General features: G+C 37.1%; 1 protein-coding gene across 3 annotated transcripts in view; it reads right to left on the bottom strand.

The window, feature by feature from the left end:
• Positions 1-578: 578 nt before the first annotated feature.
• The window catches only part of LOC113057948 (TBC1 domain family member 22A-like), a 130219-nt gene continuing 106814 nt past the window's right edge, over positions 579-23983 (bottom strand). For all 3 annotated transcript variants that reach the window (XM_026225579.1, XM_026225597.1, XM_026225588.1), the window contains 2 exons: positions 19644-19739; positions 579-2119 (listed from right to left, as the gene is read on the bottom strand). In XM_026225579.1, coding sequence (XP_026081364.1) covers positions 1991-2119; positions 19644-19739 — 225 coding nt within the window. In that variant the 3' untranslated portion in view covers positions 579-1990. The remainder of the gene's footprint in view (positions 2120-19643; positions 19740-23983) is intronic.

The following is a 23983-nucleotide window of genomic DNA, read 5'->3' as shown; positions in this document are numbered from 1 at the left end:
TTAGGTATTGGACAGAATTAGGGATGCAGAATCAGGTAGCAGAATACAGTATGTGCTTTATAAATACTAGATAATAATAAGCATGCTAATAAGCAACTCAATAATTGTGAGAATTGCCCCATATTCTAAAGAGTTAAATAAAAAATAAAAAAAAAGTATGCATTTAGCAGACGCTTTTATCCAAAGCGACTTACAGTGCATTCAGGCTAACAATTTTTACCTATCATGTGTTCCCGGGGAATCGAACCCACAACATTGCGCTTGATATGGCAATGCTCTACCAATTGAGCCACAGGAACACACAAAAAAAGAAAAAAAACTTTAGATGTCTCAATCCTATCCCCATACCTAAATTAACAACTACTTTACTAATTATTAATAAGCATTTTATTGAGGCAAACATTGTTAAAGTGTGACTGATCTAAAATATGGTCATGTAGGATAAGACAATAACATGTGCTAATTAACAGCTGATATGTTAGAAATAAATATATTAATAAGCAACTAGTTGATAGTGAGTAATGGTCCCTAAACTAAAGTGTTACCAGTCAAAACCACACATTAAACAAGTCAACAAATTAGAACCATATATATAGTATTTATTTACACTTTTTTTTCTATTTACATCTCTTTGAAAACATAATTCTGTACACAGCTATTTAATTCAAGAACATTTTAGAACATTTCACTCGCACCTCTTTTAAAATCCATTCTGACATTTCCATAGTTCGAAGTCAAGAAACTAAGTCAAGAAGCCCGGTGTCCAGAAACCCCACATAGCTCGTACTGTAACTTCATGTTGTCCAGGCACTGAATGTCAGTTACAGTAAATTCCTTCAATTCTACGGCCCATCAAACAGCCGAGGGAGAGCAGTAGAGCTGCTGGATTCACTGCTTATGTAGGAGTAAACGCTGTCAAGGCAAATGTTCTGCTTTGCCACATCCTAAATGATCATGAATGCAAAATAAATATCTGTGATGTCATCAATCTCTAAAGTTAGGCACAACTTAACAGGTTAATGTAAACAGTATATAAAAAAAAGAATAAAGAATTAAAAAAAGCGGATTCATAGAATATATCTTTGTACAAAAAGGAGGAAAATAGACTGATCAAGTGCAGTTTCACTTATATTTAGTTGTGAGAACTGGCACACAAATTAAAAAGCCCGATGACATGACTGAAGCAGCGCACAGTTCAAATACTGACAAAATGTCAAGAGCTGATATCCCCAAACACATCTATTAATGACAGCATTGTACAGTCAGTACGGATTATTATATCAATATCAAAATGGGACGTCAAAATGACAGGGCCGTGAGTAACAGGGAAAGTGAAAATTGAATCAGTTCTTCAGCTTGCATCTCTAGCCACCCTTATTCACTGAACCTCTGCCTTGCAAGACTCAAACAGACAAAATAAGGCAAATTTTATTGACTCCACTGCAAAGCCTCATGGGCACTGTTCACATACAGGGACAAAATGAACACCCTACGAATCCTAGCCGGTTCCTGAGGTAGACCAAGGTTAGAATAAGTGTTCGTAGGCGCCGTTTAAGCCAAACGCTCTTACTGCGAATCTTTATAAACCATGTTTTTTGAATGACGTCTTCTTATTGCCATGAATCAATTGGACCAGCATCAGTCCTGATATTGCCGTTACTTCCTAGAATCTTGCCATCTAAATAAATTCAGTGCGCATAAAAAAAAATAATAATAATCTTGGTAAAGGTTGTGGTTAAATTAAAAATAGAAAAGCCTAAGAAACAAAGATTAAATTAGTGTGTTTCAAGAGAGCATGATTTTTGACATCTGGGTGACTCATGGCATTCGGAGTGCTGATATTAGTAGAAGTGCGGAAAAATTCCAGGAAAAGCTGCAGACCATATTCCTATCAAAATGTGACGGTTTCAGTTCAGTATCTTCACACAGACAGTTGCGCCTCCGAGGTCAGTAGGGCTCGTCATATTCACTGATCGTGCTGGTCGAAGCCTCATCTTTTGTAATGGTTAGGGGCATCGGCAAAGGCAAACTTCAGCCGGTAAGCTTCAGCTAGGAGAACGCTAACTTCCTCATTTCCCCAGTGCATTGTGGGTAGATTCTGGAGCAGAATCATCAGACCCTGTGGAGGATAAAGAGATTTCGTTAAAAAAGGATTGTATGCACAAACACGACAGTGATATACATTGTGTAAACTAGTGGAGAGACATTCTGAATAAATAAACGATTCAAATTAAAATCGCATGGTTGCAGTTAGAATAAATTCAATCGATTAAATTCAATGCATTAATGATTTGTTTAAAGACATATATGCAAACAGGTACATTACGTTTTTTTTTTTTCTTCCCAAAAATCTAAACAAATGCTGTAAACTCTAACTTATTAATGATATAGTTATTTTTCTACTCCAGTTTGTTTTTTGGCAAACATTTAAATGAGGGATGTCATGACTTGGTTTCAGGATGTATTCAATCATACATAAAATACTGCAGAACAGGTTGAGAAAAAGAAAGAATTTGTAATAAAGTGCACTTATAATTAGCAAACCAATCCTTTCTAGAGTACACGTTTCCAGCTAACTATCAAGGTCATTGATGATATTGTCACTGAGTGGGTTTTCTGAGGTTAATGTAACGTGACCTGGAATGTATTGTTCACAAGCTGTTATAATGATGTCTTTCTGGGATTGAAACACTAATTGAACTATTACACAAGACATGAACATTTCTGTAAGTTGTACTGCTTTTGAAAACATTTTTTTGATGTGCATTTATGTTATTTTGTGCAGTAACTAGTAGTAAAGAGGAAGAGATGATTAAACTCAGGCGGCTACAGTAATCGGTCACGCCACATGAAATCATGCCAAAATGTAATTTATTGATTGAATTGCATATCAAACTGACAAAAAAAGTGAAATCTGAGACTTTGTTCATATCCAACCAGATTCTGGCCTTCACAACCAACTTTCCTGTAGAGTTCAGCTTCAAACCTAATCAAACAGGTACAAATTAATCAAGGATTTCAAGATTACTAAAAAGCTACAGACACGCGAGTCTGATCAGGGTTGGATGCTTTAAGGTCATGTCCACCTATCAGACATTTTTCTTGGTGAAATAAAGTTGCTTTAGAACAGGCCCTTGAGGTCCACTCTCCTGTAGAGTTTAGCTTCTATACACCAGAATCATCTTTTAACCTTGATCAGATGCATTTCTTAGCCATATGAGAGCAGCTTAAAGGGTTACTCCAACCCAAAATGAAAATTTTGTCATTAACCACATACCCCCATGTCGTTCCAAATAAATTTTGGATGGAAACCGGGAGGCTTGTGACTGTACGATTGAATGCCAAGTTAATTACACTGTCAAGGTCCAGAAAACTATGAAAGACATCATCAGAATAGTCCATCTGCCATCAGTGGTTCAATCTGAATTTTATGAAGCGAACAAAAATAATCACTTTATTCAACAGTTCATCTCCTCTGTGTCTCTGCATCACCATAGCACCATTTTGAAGAAAATCCCCTGAACGCAAGCAGCGTACACTCTTTTGTGTCAGCCGCGACACAAGGATACTTTCACAAGCCTCCTGGTTTTCATCCAAAATATCTGAAATTGTGTCCAGAAGACGAACAGTGTTAACGGGTTTGGAACAACAAGTGACAAGTGACAAAGTTTCCTTTTGGGGTGGAGTATCCCTTTAAGGTCATGTTGACCAATTAGACCAGGGGTCTCCAAACTCGGTCCTGGAGGGCCACGGTCCTGCAGAGTTTAATTTTGTAGGACACCTGCCCTCCAGGACTGACTTTGGAAGCCCTGAATTACACTTTTTGTAATGATTTGCTTTTGAATGTCTTCTCAACTTCGTTGACACAACTACATTGCGTATTCAAGGCAAATTAGCATCTATGTGATGCGCCGAACACAACTCAGTGCAGCAACTTGCCAGCGTCTAGCAAGTAAATTTGCAAATGCTAATGGAAGATATTTGGGCATCCTAATGCACATACATCCTGGGAGGAAGTGCTGTCTAGGTAAACCGCATGCTTTCACTTTTCTGGAAAGAGTTTTACTTGTTTTTTCAGCAGACAAGAGAAGGCATCGAGAAGGCATCGAGTTGTTTATTTTTTTTCTCTTCAGCGGGGTCAAGCCAGGCTATCACAAAGCACCACCGTACCTCTCTAAATTATTATAACTTTCAATCACAGATTCTTCGACTGCTCAATCTTAAGTGTAGGGTGAAGAGAGCGAACTGCCTGTCAAGCTGTGTTTCTCTTCTCGCTCGGTGCGGTCAGGACCTCGGCGGTGGAAGCCCATCTCTCTTAGGTATAGAAGGCCGAGTCTAATTCACTCAAGGTGGCGTCAGGCGGCTCCAGCAGGCCTCAGAGTCAATGACTGCATTAGAGCGCCTTAGAGCCTCAATCTCCCAGCCTAATTCACCTATCCTGCTGGCCCTGATGAAGGAGAATGAGAACGCTTAATACTCCATCACAGCGGGGTACAAGGGGGATGGATGGAGCTGAGAGAGGTAGAAAGGAAGGGTACAGGAAAAAAGCAATAATATATCTTATAATAAAGAGGGCATCAAAGTTTTGCAAATATTTGACAGTTAATTAATAAGCCAAATCATCATTTGACGATTTAGCATTTCAACTGAATGCATCTAAAACCGCCATTCTCTTCACAAATTGAAATGAGTGTAATGAAAACAAGCATGAATAAAAGCTGACATGTCTGATACGGAGTGTATGATGCACAAAAAAAAAACAAAACAAAAAAAACTGCAGAGTCTTGTTCAGGCACAACGGTTCCAGAAATTCAAGCCGTAACACATTAAGGCCCAAATACATCTCTGAAAAAGCTAAGTGTGTGAAGAAGATTGCTTCTAGCTAGACAGGCTTGATTTCCCACATCACTGCATACTGGAACACGGATGGAACATAATTTGTAAGCCAATGCAAATGAGTGCTGCATTCTCAGTGTTGTCGCATGGGGCACTAGGGGAGAAATTAAACTAAATGGTCTTCTTTGGTTCTGTCTTGAGCACAGACAATTAGACTAAGATTAAAAAGCAGAGTAATAACTATATTGTTTATATAACAAACGTGTTGATTGGACTTTCTTTTACCCGTCGTATGTATGATTCAAAGACTGTAAATAAAATGAGTACATAATTCCCTGCGCAATTCCATAGGCACGTGACTGAGGAGTTTTATTAAATGCTACGAGGCGAGGGACAACACCAAAATACATCATTATGATCTCTAAAAAATAGCTCAGAATCTTGAGTATTTAATGTAGAAAGCTTTGAGTATAATTACCAAAGCATTCAGAATGCTTTTCTGCTTTCACAATAGCAGTTCCACGCAGGCAAGGTTTAGTAAGCTGTATCCTGAGATTTCCTGCATACTGTACATATTTTTATGGTAACATTTATGTAATGAATTATGTACTTGCGTGATTGTTTTAGGGTATCTGATTATTTTAAGTACTTGAGCAGAGTATAATATTCTATATGGATATCAGTAACTATATGCGTCAACTATATTTAAAATGAATCCATCCATGTAATAGTCAAATCAAATCCTAATCAACACCGTCATCTCGGTCTAATTTTTTCTCGACAAATAACTATATTAGAGGTAATTACTTAGTAATGAGCCTAGCCACATAATTGGAAATAAATGAGTGATATAAAGGATACACAGCCAACCAATGTGATTGATTGGGGACTGTTCATTTTCGTAGCATTTAGGGAATTTGTCTCTAGAGTATGTAAACAAACATCAATGTTAGAAGTACAGGATAGTGTAAGTATATTTCTAATCCATTAACCACAAATTGCTCCAAAGGCAGGAAAATGTTTTAATCATAGAGAAATATCTTATGAATTTTTATTTACATATTTTTTTGTACTTTAACATGTTAAATTGACAGCTCAGATTTTTATCACACTACGTTTTATAACGCACACGTGGCCTAGCCTGAGGATTCTGCTATCTCAGAGTAAGAAGTCATGAAGATGATGTGCCAAAAATGGGATTCCAGAAGCAATGCTACAGGGAATGACTTTGATAGCCAAGTAAAGTGCTTAATGTTATACAACCACACTCAAGAATATATTTAAATCAGCTGAAGAGTTTTTGGAGTTGTCGTCACAGTCTGAACATTTCCTTACACAACCCCCAGAAAAGTATGTTGCACTCCAACAGGTAACGGCAGATGAAATCTTTAGTTAAATGTCAAGATAACAGTCTCTTCACGAGCTTGGATTTGTGTCCACTAATTTTTGTGAAGTACCCATGTTCTCAAGTACCCATGAGTGTTTGATGAACAAAAATGAAAACATGTACAATTTTGACGGTGAATAATATCGCTGAAGATCATTATAAGATTGTGTAGGTGTTAGTCCAAGAGCTTTGTTCTTTGAAGAGTAATCTACCCTTTTCCCAGCAAATGAGTCTGAACACTCAAACAAATGTGTTTTTTAAGAAGATTTGAAGTATATAGTGCAAACCTTACTACATCACTGATGTGTATGCAGAACATTTGTCAGCTATACTTAAAACAAATCCATCCATGTAATAGCCAAATCTCCTAATCAACACGGTCATCACAGCCCATATTTCGACAAATAACTAGATTAGGACACTAATTACTTGTAATGAGCCAAGCCGAATAATTGGATATAAATGAAGTATCTAATGATCTACACAGCCAACTAACATAATTGATGTAGGACTGTTAATTTTTGTTGCGTTTAGAGACTTTTTCTCTGGAGCACGAAGACGGATGGCACGCTGTTAGCTATGAGATGCAATAACAACACTGCCAATAGCCATCATTACAGTCAATATGAGATGAATTTTTCTCCGTGATGTGATTTATTTGTAAATGTAACATGGTATTAAACTTTAGAAATTAATGGTAGAAATGAACTAAATATATACTAACAAAATTGTTATTGTGTAGGTTCGGTAGATTAATAAATAAATACCCAAAAGTATAAATTATTTATAAGAATGGTTCACATTTGTTAATTATTGTGGAATAAGAATCCTCTACAGTTGAGCCTGATTTAAAATTTAAATGATTTTTCATGTCTTTGAAACAAACAGAGATGTGGACTTTTAAGGTGAGTTGTACAGTCAATTGGTAACATAAAATTGGTCAATATATCCATTGTTTTATCCATTTATGTATACTTTTTATAAAATCTAAACTGTCAAAATGGTTGCCAGATGCATCACGAATCTGCCTTGGTGCTGTTACATTGCAAAGCAGAATTTTGATAGCATTTTGAGAATTAGGCATGGTTCTGTTTTCAAAATGGAACAGAATATTTGTGTTGCAATAAACTGACGGTTACTTAGTTAGACATGCAGTGGATTCAGTCTCATCTAAAGTGACTTATATTGCATTTCCAATAGGAACAGTCCCTCTGGAGTACCCCGGGGTTAAGTGCCTTGCTCCAGGGCTCAGCAATAATGGTGAATATCCTAGTAATTCTCCAGGTTCACGAATAGTCCCTTTCCATTACTAGCCCAGATCTTCCATTGCAAAGCCAATGTCTACATCGCCTATGACACCATTCCCATGTCGTCTCATATGCATATATAACATTGCAGTTTGACAGCAATAAACTGGGACAGACTTTAATCAAGACACACTGTGCAACTGGACATCAATAATAAATACCGTACAGCACCAAAAGCGAGGAACGTAGGGTGTAGAGTAAAGCTAGTTTAAAAGGTTGGCCTAATTACGAACCAAAAACATGTCTAAAAGCCTAGTTAAATCGGCAAGGTGAATAAAATGCCGAAAAGATAATCACTTTGACTTAAGGAGGATTTTCTTCAGAGGCACCATTTATCTGGACGCTCCCCGAGGCATTTTGATTGTTCTCTTCTGTTTCGTCTTATCTCCGGTGATGACTGAATTGTGTTTGCTAAGGATCCCACATGACTGTTCTCTAACCTAACAGCACTCATGTCAAACAGATAATCAGAGACAAAGAGTTGCAACAGTGTGCATTTGATGCAGACATTCTGGACTGGCACCATAATGAGACCTCACACTGCCTGCTGTTGGCAAACAACTTTGGCATAGCGGAGACCGATTACTACATACACAACACTGGCGAAGGAATGTTTGCCACCAAGGATTATCCCGAACGAAGACTTTTAGCCCCTCATCTTCTCGCTGAGCCCTCCTGAATTTGTAAGAATCGATCAGGGGCTCAAGAACAGCAACGCAGTCTCTCCATCAAACGGCAAAGTCGCAGCTCTGCAGATTCTGAGCGTTTGATCCCCGTGTTTTAAACACTCATGAGACTAACCGGTAGAGAGGTGGTGATTGATTGCGAGGAACTTTATAAACAGCTTTGTTTATCAAGGCTTCTGCAAGACGGAGAAGCGATAGCTTGAGTCTCGGCATTCGGGTGCACGGGGAAGGAGCAGAGCTGTAATTACTTCCAGGATATTAAGTCCTCCATGCTTTTCCTTGTCTCTTTTCGGATAGATTGTCCCTGCCTCTCGTTGAGCGAGCTTCCTGCAACAACGGTGACACTCTATCATTAAACTGTATTAAAGCACATTTACAGGCGGGAGGGATGCTCTTCATTCGGGACCTGCGCGTATGACGATTAATCATTACTGGTGGGTCTCCTTCCAGAAGCTCTAGTGTGGACAAAATTACAAGTTCTCTGATGAATGTGCTAGGTTTTCGATTAATCAGGAGGAGTTCATTTCACCTAATCCTTCAATGCAACCGTCCTAATAGAGTCAACACTATAACTCAGTAACTAGATGGCAAGGAAAATATCTGCACTACTATAAATCTCGAGAGATGGGTTTCTTAAAATTGCATGCAGATTCTCCAGTGACTGACTGTAATCTTACACTCTACAAAACACAAAACAACTAATAATGAACTTGCTGAGGCCCCCAAGAGGGATCAAGATATGACACTGTCACTTTGAATTCATTTTAAGTCAAAGCAGGCCCTTAACAAAATGAAACTTTCGATCCACAAACAATTATATAGTGAATCGCACTTAATTACAGCTCGCAGTGAACTGTTTAAATCCAATATGCATGTAAAATAGGAAGTTAATTGAAAAAGTGCTTGACATTTGCACTGCCGAGGAGTAGAAGCAGCCAGAAAACAAGGCAAGGAGATTTTTTTTCTTGCTCTTGAAACTAAGCTGCAGAAAAAACAGAACTGTTTAAGACTGATATCACAACCAACTGCTCATTAGCATGTGACTAGTGCTGTCAAATGATTAATTGCGATTAAATAATATAATTGATCACAACATCAGGTGTTCGTTTGCTAATGGAGAAACGACAACATGTTGAATTGTCTGTATGTAAAGCACTTAATTTAATTACTTTTCCAGTGAATTTTATTTTCCATACTGTACAAAGAGTTTTTCAAATGTCTTTTCTAAAAGTAAAACACATTTGTCAAACATATTTATCTTTAAATGTTTGTCAAAATAAAAGTTTTTCTTTACATAGTGTCTGAACTCTGTTATTTTTTTTATGTATATATAAATACATACACATGCATGTAATATATATATATATTTTTAATAATTATAGAAAATATTTATATATAATATAATTGTAACTATTTAAAAAAATATAAATACATGTATATATGGACATACATTTACACAGTACACACACATATTATGTAAACAAAACCGTTGATTTTGGATGCGATTAATCACGATTATTCGTTTGGCAGCACTACATGTGACTGCCCAAATTTACATACAAGCACATATTTAGTATTCAGTATTCATCCTGCTAATAATATAATGCTTTAATAAACACAAGCACAAAATAGATTTTGAGAGGTAACCCAATCGTAAGATGTTATTTATACACAGAACTCTTTCAGGTGTAAACCATATTTCTTTCTATCCCAAACTGTTGACAGATAAGTCATTTTCCTGTCACTCTAGCACTGAAGAATCTCAGAAAAGGAGAATCACACTGATATACACACTCAAGAACACGAGTCTAAAAGCTGTATTAGCTTAGAAGTTTGAGTGGTAAGCCAATCAGCCACATGCCCCTAAGAGCCCGCACAACAAATTAAGAGTTTGTCTGCTCGCAGTTATTCACACAGACAGAGAATCCATTTAGTTTCGGCTGTTTGAACCACCTGAGGTGGAACGAGACAAAACATTAGGAGCTGATAGTTGCTGCTTTTTAATTTAGCAGCATAATGAACGTAACAAGCATGAACCACCCAGCTTCCCCTCTGAGTTCTTTGCCATTTCTTTTACTTTTATTTATTCAGTCATTTTCGAAAGACGAGTCGAAAGCGGGGATGAAATATGCTTAGCATTTGTTCAATTCGTAGTGGAGTTAGTGAACATATCCAGGGCAAATGAAAATTTAAGATGTGTTGCATACAGAATTACATTTTTTCATTTTCTGAGGAACGGATGCTTGTCCAAGCCATACTTGCCACAACATATTAAGCAGTTTTTCCATATTAGAAATGGTCGCCAGGGTGTTGTGGTAGTTGAGGAACCGAATTTATTCATAAACATAAATCTTTTGCATGTTTTCATTATCTTTCAAAAGTTTGGGGTCTGTTCAAATTATTTTTTTGAAAGAAAATAATACTTTTACATTCAGGAAGCATGGGATACACTGATAAAAAAAAAAGTGATAGTAAAGACTCTTACAGTTATAAAACAATTGAAAATTACAAGATAATTGAAACGGATTAGACCATTAGCATCACGCTCAAATGACAGAAGAGTTTTTATATTTTTTGTATTTAAAACTTGACACTTCTGTAGTTACATCATGTACTAAGACCGATGGAAAATTAAAAGTTGCAATTTTCTAGGCCGATATGGCTGGGAACTCTCATTCTGGCATAATAATAAAGGACCTTTGCTGCCGTACCATGAGTGCAGCAGGCACAATGATCACCAAGGTACGGCAGCAAAGTTCCTTAATTATTACGCCGGAATGAGAGTATAGTTCCTAGCATTATTGGTCTTGAATACAGCTTTTTTTCCGTCGGTCTTCGTACACCACTTATCTACAAAAGTGTCAAGTTTTAAATAGGACAAAAATTGAAAATCTTTGGTCATTTTTGAGCGAGATGCTGATGATCTATGCTAACTTGTGTCTAAAAGTGCTACAGCCAGACCCAGAGATTGGCTGAATGGATTCGAAAACGGTAAAACTCTACTGTTTAACCCTAGGGCAGTTGGACAATGAGGCTATTTTCAAAAATAGTGGTGTGTTCCTTTAACATATTTATTTAGTTATTTACATCATTGTTTAATAAAAAAAAAAAATTAAAAAAGGGGAGCAAAAGTATAGACACTTGGAACACAGAATACTAGGCAAGGACCATAATAGAAGATTATTTATAACCCAGGCAAAACATACGTTTTTTGGAGAATCTTAAAAGTGGTCAGAGAACAGGCTATTCTAATATCTAAAGCAAGGTTATTCCACAACCATGGCCCAACCACTGAAAAACCTCAATCTCCTCTGTGATTGATTCTTGGACTAAAAGAAGATTCTGGTCTCTTTAAGCTTCTGGAAAGAGTATATGAGTGGAGCAATTCCGATAAATGAATGGGGGCTTGATCACATAAAGATTTATATTCAATTCTGAATTTAATAGGCAGACAATGAAGGGTCCCCAGAATTGGAATAATAATGCAAGTTTTTTTTTTTTTTTTTACAGCTATTCTCTAATATGCCAGCAGCATTTTGCACCACTTGAAGGCGAGCAATTTGAAACGTATTCATCAAAAAATCCTAAAAAAAAAAGTATCACAGGTTCCCAACAATATTACGCAGCACAACTGTCTTCAGCATTGCTCATAAATCATATTAGAATGATTTCTGAAGGATTATATGACTAGCAATGACTGCTAAAAAATTGTCTTTGCCACGACAGGAAAAATTATAAATTTGGTTTAAAAGCATTATATTCTGTGGAGATACAAGTTGGGGTGGAAGGGGGACAGACAAGTAAAAACTACAGGGTGGCAAGTACATAGAACAGACTGACCAAAGAGCTTGTTGCAATTTTAAATTAAGCGTGAATAAAGCCCAGAAATAACCAAAGGATCATATAAATATTGTCTGTGTTCATGTCCAGCTAGCGCGCATCCCAGCCTATTAATATGCACTACTAATGAAGCCAGTATGAAAGTGTTCATCATATAGAAGGTACAAGCTTATTTCATGGACAGCGTAATATATAGCCCCCTTTTAATGAAGCCTCGCATTTGCATATGGTGGACATAATAATTGCACATAACTCCATGTTTTCCGCTTCATGTGTTGTAGAGACAGCAGCGGCCTGCCCTGGGGTCTAGCACTAAGGCTTCAGCGGGTACTTGTGCAGTCAACGCTCTTCCAAAGATAGCTAGCTGGCGTGCGCACACACATATTAAAGCGCTGCTTTGTGATTCAACTAGCTCCCGTTCTGCAGTAAACTCCATTTAAATCAACCCATTAAAACTCCAAAGTGGAAGATTGATTTCTCCGATTCCTCCTTCCATCCAGGCATAAACGCGTTATCAGAGCTCACACCCGACTGCATCTCAGCGGTTAGAGAGGACTATGAACTGCCATGTTAAAGCTTTGAGACACAAGTGAGACTGCGAAACTTAATGACAGAGGGAGTTCAAGATGTCTGTGTTTATTTAGAGATGACGGCAATGAAGGTTATGACTGTCTATGTCCTGAATCAGGTAGCATGGGAGAAAAGGATAAGCTAACTAAAGTCGACAAACAAAGTGATGCTCCCACCGGAAGAAGAGTCGAGCTATGTTTTGCTACATTGTGGGAGCTTGGAACATTGTAAACAGCATTTTAAGGCACCGTCCTCAATACAAAGTCTGTTCAAAATGTCAGACAGCAACATTACTAAGATATCTTCGGCTAAAAAAGTTAAGGTTTGACTAAACATATTGCTGAAGGCAGCGACAGTCCAAGAAAGCATCCTGTAACCAAGCTGAGAAAATGAATGTCACTAGGGTTTGGAAAAGTTGTATTGAGATATACACATACACACATATCTGGATTTTAGGGGGCAGTATAATTATTTTGGAACATCGGGTTAGGAGAAAAACAAAGATGCCTGTGTGATACAGTCATTGCCCTTTAACAAGGGCCTGCTGAAATAGTTACTTAGGTTATTTATGAATAAAAAAAAGTATATATTTTCGTATTCTACCAAGCATTTGCGACAATGGGGCGAAACCAAATCCCATCGATAAAGAGAGTAAATTGGTAATCACAGACAAAAGAGGGAAGAGGTTCTCGGGCCGTTAGCTGCACCAAAGGCTTTCTCATTACGTGATAAACAAACCCCTAATGAGAGCTCATTTGCTGCATATTGCCCTCACTAAATGGCATCAGGGGTTGACATTTGGCTGTCTGTAACCTGCCGCGCTACTCCGCAGGGAAGACGCGGTCAGCTCATAGCCAATGTTCAACTGCACATGGCCTTGTGCCTCTTTCATTCAGATCTTTACCTGCCTCAATGTCATTTTAAGTCTGAAAAAATCTTAGCGCTTAGAGCACAGATAGCGCCAGCTATTATGCCTCCACGCTCACTTACCCAAGCATTAGAGCTTCTCATCAAAACACACCAGTGTCCAGTTTATTTTCTTTCATTGTTTTTTCATTTTTATTTTTTTAAACACCTCGCAGTTTTATAACTGCAGCATATAATTCTCAAGTGTAGAAATTCTGCATTAGACACTGATACTGTTGAAGTACACAAACTACTGTACATAAACCAAGACGTTTAGAGCAGGCATATCCAAATGGCAGACGGTTCCAACTAAATAAAGTGAGCAGCGCTTCAATTCAAAAGAGTTGTTCGCACTACAAGCACTCAAGGCTGCTTACTGTAATTATCTTTCGTTGTTATCCTTTAATATTATAATTTTTTTCTTTTTCATTCAAGTCCTTCCTGTGTGCGCTGCTTCTCTATAAAGACGCTAAAGTGCCATTAAGAGCTGTAGATGATGCAGTTATTTTAAAAACAGAAGCAGAAACATAATGAACGGCAAAATAAGTTGACACTTTAGCTAAAACAATGCTGCAAATATTGTTATTTTTACAGATTATATATACACATGGATATGACTCTGATGGAAAATTATTTGTAGATGGCAAGGGAAGACAACATAAACATTGAAATTGGTAGTTAACTTTGTTTTCTGCTCATGATGACAGCATTTTGATTAAAAAGTGCTCCAGACAGCAAGAAGAAAACTCTGTACCCCCATACAGTATCCTTTCTGACACTTCCGATTTTTTTATGTTTTTTTATGTTTATTTTTAATATATTTTTAGAAGGATTCTCAGAAGCAACTAGCCTTGTGGAACTTCAATTGAATACATCTGGTTTAGAGAATGTTGGCAATTGGGCTTTCTCTATTGTGTGTATTGTGTATTTAGATTGATTGCATTTTTGTAAACACCAAATTAAAATGCATCACTGCATTACATTTGATTGTCAGGACATCATTCTCAGTTTTAAGTCAGCTTATAAAGCTATATTTTTTTATTCATTTCTGTAAGGCTTTTCCTGTGTGGAATTTCTGTCAAGTGGAAATTCGATTCCACGAAATAAGCCATTTGCACCATTTATTTTATTTTTTTTAACTGCAAGAAAGTTGAACATGCATACAGCCCAGAGAAATTAAAATGACAACCTGACAATAGCTCAGATTTTTGTTAATGCCCCCCAAAAATTGATGTTGCGTGAACCAAATACCACAAAAATCATTCAGCTCCAATATCTTTTCAAAAACGGTAGCATTTCTCATTAAGAACAGTTTCCATTCCCCAACCCTAGCTACAGGTAAGATGACAATATATCATTATGCACATTATGAAGAGTGCAGGAAGGGTAAAAGCGGGTCAGACTGGTTCATACAGCAGGTTTCCATGTGGGCGCTGTGGTATAGTCCTTTTAACCTTTATTCTGTCCCAGTAAAGATTTCCCCCTGCTTCAATACTCATTAATTGCCCTCCTACCAAGAATAGAAGCCATTACGAATGCCCTGAAATACCAGGGGGTCAGACAAAAGTCACAGTGAAACACAAGACACACCTACTCCTCTGACACGTTAATAAACCCGCATGGATATCTACATCATTTAGATTGTTATGTTTAAAAGGGACTGTTCATGCAAAAATGTCAAATGCTGGTCATTATTTTCTCACTCTCATCCAATTTCTAATTTGTAAGACTAACTGCCTAACTTCTCTGGAATACAGAAGAAGAATATCCAGGCCATTCCTCTTCATACAGTGAAAGTGAGCTCCTAAAAAGATCTGATCGTACTTGCATTTGAGTACACTGGCCCATCAATATGCGCCTCACCAGGTCTGAAGTCAATAACAGTTGGTCTTGAGACAGAATCAGTGAAGTTTGATTTTATTGACGTTTAACCTGATGCAAAGTGTAGATCTTTGACTGCATGAGATTGCAAATAACATTTCGCTAAACTGAAGAGGCAAATAATGCTAATCATTCGTATGACTTCAGGAGACATTGAATATTTATATGGGACTAGCGTTTATTGGGTTTTGAAGCTCGGACATCGTTGGCATGATTATAAGTCACAGTAAGCATCTCCTCTTGTGACTGAATTTCCATTTACGGGTGAACAATAATTTTAAATAAACAATTTATTATGTATTGTGTTTAATTAAGGATTTATACAATTTCTGATTTAATTTTCAAGAGCCATTAACTGCTATGCTCATTAAGAAAGCCTTTGTTAGCAACCAACACTCAATCTCTTGAAGTCCATTTCATACAGTCTTGCTGTGTGCAAGATATACTTGAAAAATCACAAAAAGAAATCCGCCCATCAATCCATCTCTCTTCAGTCTGTATTCCATTGAAAAACTGCATGTGTACTGCTTCTGAGAAAATATTGGACTTTAAGTATTTCTTGGAAACCTGCCCTAATGAGAACAAATTCCAGAATAGAAATGCCTTTTTTTTATATTTAGAAAGACATATGAAGGGCTAAATGGATTGAGAGAAAGACAGAGGAAAAGCCAGAGGCCATTTTTAAGACACATACTGCGAACTCCTGAAATCCAACTGCTATGAAAAACCAGTGTCCCAGAAGAAAAGACTAATTTTCACAGTTTGATATGCTGGGCTAGAACCATAATGGAGACTTATTTAATACTTCACATCAGGTCTTCCCCTCAGTCTCTCCCACTGAATCAAAATGATCTTCATAAGAACAATCCGATTTTTAGGCATTTTCAAACTTATCCTATATGGAAGTGCACTTTGCTTTTAGAGAGTTTTCCATTGTCTTGGTTCAATAATGAAATGTACGTGAACACTTATTTAAGGTGCGTTAAAGATATTTTAGATTAACTAAAGTTAGATTAGACTAGATTAACTAGTACTATTCAAATAGTTTTGTGTTTATTTTTAGCATCCACACAAGCCTAACTGAAACACTGGCTTAATAAATTATATTATACTTATTATACTTAATAAAAACTAATGGAAGACAGGGAGAGTGTTCAGTAGACCCTTATTATTTGTCTTATACTGTTTGGTGACACTATTGTAAAATAACTTTAATTATAGTAATATGCCATTTTATCGTCACTTTTAAAACAAAATCCTTCACTTTGCACAATGTCCATTATACTATGTGAACTCCAAAACTGTGTATTGCATGACTATCATTAACTTATAGAGTTGTCTCCCTAAACAGCACTGCGTTGCAACATCAATCCCAGAATGCACAGCAACAACAAGGCTTAACTCTATTAATTGTTTTTTTTTACTCTGCCAGAGGTTGAGATTTCTTACATGCCCTGCCAAAATTGTCACTGATTCCAATTTTCTCTGATTAATCTACCCTTTTTCTTTTGTCATTTTATAAACCTTCACAACAACGGCAGGCATATTATACGTGGATCCTAACAAACATCTGATTTTCTCCCAAAAGTTCTTGTTCGCATAAGCTATAACCAGAGTAAACTGTTTTAGGTAGGATATTCCCCAAGATGGCCATTTTTCACAAAATTATTTGTGTATTCTGTAGTGTCAATAGCTTAGCAACATGCTAACATCATGAAAACAAATGAGGTGAATCATTTGTATGCCAATCATGAAGAGAGCACATTGGGAGTTGCTTCCTATCTTCCAAATCAGATTCTTCATTTCCTTAGAAGTTATCTGCCTATGTAGACAGAAAGGCAACTCACTATGTTCCAGAAAACAGCTAGTCAATTATTTTATGAGTGGACTTCCCTGCTTCTTCCCTTCAAAAAAGGCAAGAAGCAGAAAGGAATTGTATGGGAACTGTTTGTCTAGGGACGGCTTGACCTGAACAGATTGCACTGGAGGAGGTGAAATCATAGGTTGGGTGCAGCAGATTCAACAGATCTACCATAACACCACTATACCTCTTACTAGTCTATGTCAGGACAGTCTTGGAGGGCACAATAGGGTATCGCTTATCTACCATCGTGTGTGAAAACAAACCAACAAAAAAGGGAAGGAATATACAGTGAAACAAAAGGATAAGGAGACCGAATAGGAGAAATAATCTCTCTGCTGACACATGGCACAGGCGGGTAAAGTCGGAGGCCCGGGGCTGTTGTCTGAATGCCAAACAGCAGCCGTGTGCTGCAGAGCTGGTGCAGGGGATAATTCTGAATCACTGGGCACTGTAAACACAATAAATCAACCGCCCCACAACAACACACTGCTGATACACACCACTGACTCGCTGCATATTCAACAACACACACACACACTGAGCAGTCTATTCACTCCACAGAGATGCAAGTTTAAAGCGAAGGCAAAGATTTAGAAAGAAACAAAGATTCACACAGATTTCTGCACTTTGAATGCTTTTTAAACCTGTAAAATTACGTAATTATGAATCAAACTGAATATTTGACAGGACAGGTCAAAAGCAGGACGCGACTTGATTATTAAGGAAGTGATAAGAAAGGGAAGTGGGAGTTCCATTCCTGAATGAAAGTTTGCATATTTAAATCAACCAGTTCATTTAAAAGAAATGGCTCAAAAGAATGATTAATTCACTGATCCGTGAGTGGTCAGTGACTCGATGATTCAATCAGAGTGTTTTTAATTCTTCAAAAATGCCCCATTTGTGTCCCACAGAAGAAGAAAAAGAAAAAAAGAAATCTTTATGCATTTATAATGACATAAGTATGAGTAAACAATGACTGGACTGAACTGAAATTTCTGGATGAGTAACACTAACCTGAAAGAGACTTTCAGAGGCAGTTATTACGTTTCCTACAAAGACAACTTTTTATGATATTCCTGGTTAAACTCTAAAATAAAACAAATACATTTAAGGTATAGTTCACCCAAAAATCATAATTCTGTCATTAATTGCTCACCCTCACGTAAAAGCTCTCTGACCCTCCCAAAGACAGCAAGGATCCTTACATGACTGGCGCTCGGGAATCATAACAAGGAGATGGTTCAACCGTAATTTTACAAAGCAACGAGAATACTTATTGTGTGCAAAGAAAACAAAAGTAATGACTTCAAAATTGTTCTCCTCTGCGTCACCATATAGCGCCATTTTGGATGCATGGGAATACGTTGTTTACATTCACATCAAAGCATAAGCAACGTAAACAGCGTATCCACATACGGTGCTGATGACACAGAACAGTGCACGTTGTTTACGTATCTGATATTCTCCCAAAATGGCGCTATAGTAGGAAACGAATTGTTGAATAGAGTCATTATTTTTGTTTTCTTTGTGTATAAAAAAGTATTCTTTAAGCTTTGTAAAATTATGGTTGAACATCAAACACATAATTTGTGTTCCGAAGATGAACAAAGTTCTTACAGGTTTGGAACAACGCGATGGTAATTTGTAATTAATGACAGAATTTTCATTGAACTATCCCTTTAACGCATTTGATCAATTAGTAGTAAATACTATATAGCAAAACTCAACTTCTTGATTGTTACATAATCGGAAAGTGTCAACTATTTTATTGGTTAAAAAAAAAAAGCAAATCTCGGCTGCATAATTGTTTACAGTATATTGCTGCCAAAAATGTAAACTATATTATCGTACAGCTCTCTATATAAAGTTGAATATATATTATATCTAACTTGATCATCATACATACAGTATACTTATGTAGGGCGATATAGACACTACATAGCAAATCTCAACTACTTGATTGCTTGTATCACTGCAAAAATGCAGGCATTGAGCTGGGATGTTTGAGTGATTGACAGGATGAGGAAAAGTAAGACAAGAATCCAGTTACAGATATGGGACTTTTGGTTATACAAGCAAACTCATATTGTACTTCTGGTGACACATCCACCCTCTCCAAGCCTCCATGCCTAAACCCTTTACCTCTCAATGGCATGGAACAAGTGAGTGTGAGAGGGGACAGGAAATAGAAGAGTCTCAAAGGGACGGTGCAATGTCACCTTACAGCAGCTGCTGTTGTCATCACACTAATGCAGGCGCGCTGACCCCTCAACCCTGCAAGTTAATGAGGGAGGAGGGGTCTCATGCAAGGACGACACACACTGCGGCTCAGGGACCGCACAACAGGATACAAAAAAACATCTTACCTGGAAATCCTTTTCCTCTAGTATCTCTTTCCTCCATCGCACCAGGAAGGCAGCGCACACGTACAAATGGAAATGAGAGAATCCTTCAGGCTCTGCCTGTGAACATAAAGATGAGAGTAACACTGAAGTCACGATTAAAAGAGTCATATCGATTTGCATTATGACCTCCCAATTATGAGCTCATTAACATATGACCACCCTCATTTGCCTAGCAGCATGGTTCAATATAAATAAATAATTTCAAAATTGAAATAAATCAATAACACACATTATCTTGTATTTCTAATATACTTGCCGTTTAATTAATTGTTACATGCTTTTACAGTGTCTTTTTGTTTTTTGTTGAACTGTGCAGCGATTGAAAAAAAAGGCCAATTCACAATTTATTACACATATAAAATGTATATAATTACATAAATAGGTAACACTTATATTATAGGGACATTTATAGGGGAAATCTCACACTATTAACCAGTTGCTTATTAGCATGCATATTACTAGCATTATCTTGCAAATCTAACATTTGTTATATTTTAGCGTTTGATTAACTGTGTTAGCTTTTGTAGGACAGAGGCCATTTACAAATATAAGTCTTAGAGCCACAGTAGCAAAAACAGAAAATGCTAAAAAAAAAATTTGATGCAAGAAACCTTGACTAATATTAAAAGCAGACGTCAGATGAAACAGATCAAGTGCTACATAACTGTCCAATAAGATCTCTTTAGGAAAACAGTGTATCAGCGTTTAAATGAGAATTTTTATTATTAAGAGATCGAGAAAAATTCCTCTATTTAGTTTGACCTTTCACGTTTCTCATTTAAATTTCTCTCACCACTTATCCCATCTCCTCATTTAGACTTCTTGGCACATTTTCTGATGGTGTCGAAACAAAACAATGAAATTAAAGGGCAGGCTGAAACAAGATGAGCCTTTACGTGAAGCCTAGCGGGTATAATAATAGTAACTATTTAATAAGGCCTTGTGTCCGCGGAATGGGACACAAAGTGGAGTACGTAATCCTTCTCAAACACCTTGTAATGTGATAACCCTCTTGAACCAATCCATTCTTCATCTGAGTAAGAACATATTGTCAGAAAAGAGCTACGGTCAAAGCAGGAGCATTAATAAAGTCGCCAAAAGTGATGCAACACAATCACAGCCAATTTGAACATATGCACGATCATATTGCTTTTGAATAAATTATTATATATTTTTAAGTCACCAAAACAATGCAGTCGACACAAATGTTATGTGGCAGTTACTTTCAAATGCGGATTTGCTCCATTTTAGGCGTGCTACCATAGACATCAATGTTTATATCCGAGTTATAAACTTCCATCCCAGTATTTCTATGATACTATGCCTGTCCGGACAGAAATAATACTCGGTAGATGAAAAGAATGTTTGTGAAGCTCTCTGTGCGTCAGCGGCAGTGTGAACACAGATTTGAATGATCCAGTAAGACATAAGTTTAATAGAAATGAGATCGCGAGGTTGTCTGAATCGAGATCGCGATCTTTTTTAACGATTAATCGTGCAGCTCTAGGAGGTTCATTCTGAAAAGTCTGGCTACGTGAGATGCCACCTGAGGAGCCCACGTGGCGAAACCACTTCAGCTGGAGGTGCAATGAGCTCCACGCGCAGAGGGGGGAAGATTATCTGCAATGCCAGACACGGACAGGAGGGTCCTAATGAAAATCAATGAACGTGTTTCTTCCAGCAATAAACAGGAAGGACAGGTCTCCTCTTCAAGGGTAAATGCGGGCAATGGAAATCTTCCCAACTGTACAGCGTGTTAGAGCGCTCACACACAAACAGCACGGTATACGGCAAAGGTGGCAGGAAGTGGTTTCGTGACTGCGCACGTTACATCCAGTCCAATTACCCCGCAGTCATTCTCAGTCACCTCCTCGTCAAAGTGACCACACAAGCGTGAAATGCACTTAATTAGACACTCAATAGACAAGGCCGGGCTGCAAGGGCATCTGCATATGTTCAGTTGTGCGGGAATGAACACTATAATGCAGAGCTCTGGCTTTCTTCCACGTATTTATAACAGGAAGTGTTGTCGGGAATTGCTGTTAATGACATGCACCACTAATTTTATTTTGTTAAAAGACTTAATCCCTGGAAACTGTTGTTTACATAAATAAAGGCGACAGGTGGACTAGTGATAAGACGCCATTTTTTTAATGCATTTTTAATTCACCCAAAATTAAAATTCTGTCATTATTTGCTAACTCTCATGTTCGTTAGAACTTAAATGTCTTTCATTCTGTTCTAAAATTGTATGTTTGACAATGTATAAGCTGCTCTTTTCTGTCAAGTGAACACATACTGTAAAGGCAGGGATAGGCAATTCTGGTCCTGGAGGGCCACTATCCTGCAGAGTTTAGCTCCGACCCTAATTAAACACCTGAACAAGGCAATCAGTGTTTTTGGGATTACAAAGATAGATACAGGCAGGTGAGTTATTATGAGGGCTGAAGCTAAACTCTGCAGGATAGTGGCCCTCCAGGATCGGAGTTGCCTATCCCTGCTGTAAGGTAACCAGGGGTTGCAAAAGTAATATACGGTATATATACGGTATATATATACGGTATATATATATATATATATATATATATATATGCAAAAGTAATATACGGTATATATATATATATATATATATATATATATATATATATATATATATATATATATATATATATATATATATATATGAATGATGCTGAAGTCTTTGTCAGGAACACAATTCAATTTAAGCTGTAAATTCCTCCCCTATCCACCGTATTCCCAAACGCAAATGTCAGCCTATGGGCTATGACTTTCAGTTCATTAGCTTCTTTAGGGAAATAAAGAGAAGAATAACAACATGCAGTAAACAGTAAAACATTACAAACCAGTGTGTTCATAATTAAGATAATACACTAAAATAATATGGTAAGACACACTAATTTGCAATATTAAGCAGCAAATGAGTGGTTTTGTACAGCTAACAATAGCTGGAAGCAAATGAGAGCGGAAGCAAAACCCATAAAATTTACAAATGCCCATGTCTATTGTTAGAATAAGGTGGGTACAGATGTAAAATGTAGTATTTTGTATTATTTTGTATTATTTATCTACTAATATATTATTTATTCATATTTTGAATTTAAAAGTACTAATAAACTGATTTTTATTATTTCAGTTTCTGTTTTACAATTTAGTTTGCCATAAAAAAAAGCACTTTAGCCAAATCAGCATTTCTAATTTTCTAGTTTTTAACTTACATTTATATTTGATTTCAGCTTATTTTCAGTTAGTATCAATTAGTTTTAGTTAACAATAACACCACCGCTCAACTATAATTAGCCCTTTTTTTAATTCGAACTTGCATGCATTCGGTTCCAAAACATCACAACCGTTTAGTGTCACTGGTGTCACATCTGGAACTGTGTGATTTGATGTGCCAAATATGAATTATTATGCGCATGTTCAAATGAAATTTGGAAGCTGCAGTGGAGTGGAAGATTATAAACAAATTTTCTGTCTGTTCCTCATGCAATGCTATTTTACAGTCCTTTTTCGAGTTTGACAGTCCCTGGTAACCATCCATGTTCACTGTATGGGAAACAGCAGCTTGGAGACATTTCTCCTTTGTGTTCCACAGAGGAAAGTATATGACAGCAATTATATAATATTCGACCTCTATGATACAAAATGCAATTTGTGCTAAAGCAGAAAATACTATGTCTAAATATAATCCTCATCATATAAACAAAAGCTGCTCCGGGTTCCCGAGAAGGCGTATGTGTTATTAGTGTATTCTTCCGAAGCTTGTGGTCTATTTTTATGTGGCAGAGAGGCTGGGTTCACCTTTAGAAGTGCTGTAGTTTTTCTTCATTGATCATTTTAATTATTTTGTCTGTCTTTCCCTCAGGGGGCGAACAGTTGATGATGGGTCTTAATTAATGGGGCCAGTGGGGGGAACAGACACAGTGGTCCATTCTGGAATGTTCTGACGCACGTTCTGGTGACACACTTCAGGTGGGATAAGTTTGAAACGAGGACAAACTCAATCCACGTAGTCCATGATTACACTTTTGTTCACTATACTATATGTTAGGTTACAGCGAAGTTATAATTCCATAAGTTATAATGAAATAAATGCACGCACAAACACAAATCAAAGAACGTGCAATGTGAGTGGCGCTTGGCTGTGCAGAAGTCGGTCCAAAAATATGAAAACTTGAAATTGAAATATAATCCTCAAATTTGGTATAATTTAAATCTAGTATCAATTTAGTCATATACGAATTAAACCACATTTGTGAATAGTCAGTTCTACTCTAACT

Source organism: Carassius auratus, chromosome 4 (genome assembly GCF_003368295.1).
Source record: "Carassius auratus strain Wakin chromosome 4, ASM336829v1, whole genome shotgun sequence".
NCBI lineage: Eukaryota > Metazoa > Chordata > Actinopteri > Cypriniformes > Cyprinidae > Carassius > Carassius auratus.
This window is presented reverse-complemented; position numbering and strand designations above follow the sequence as displayed.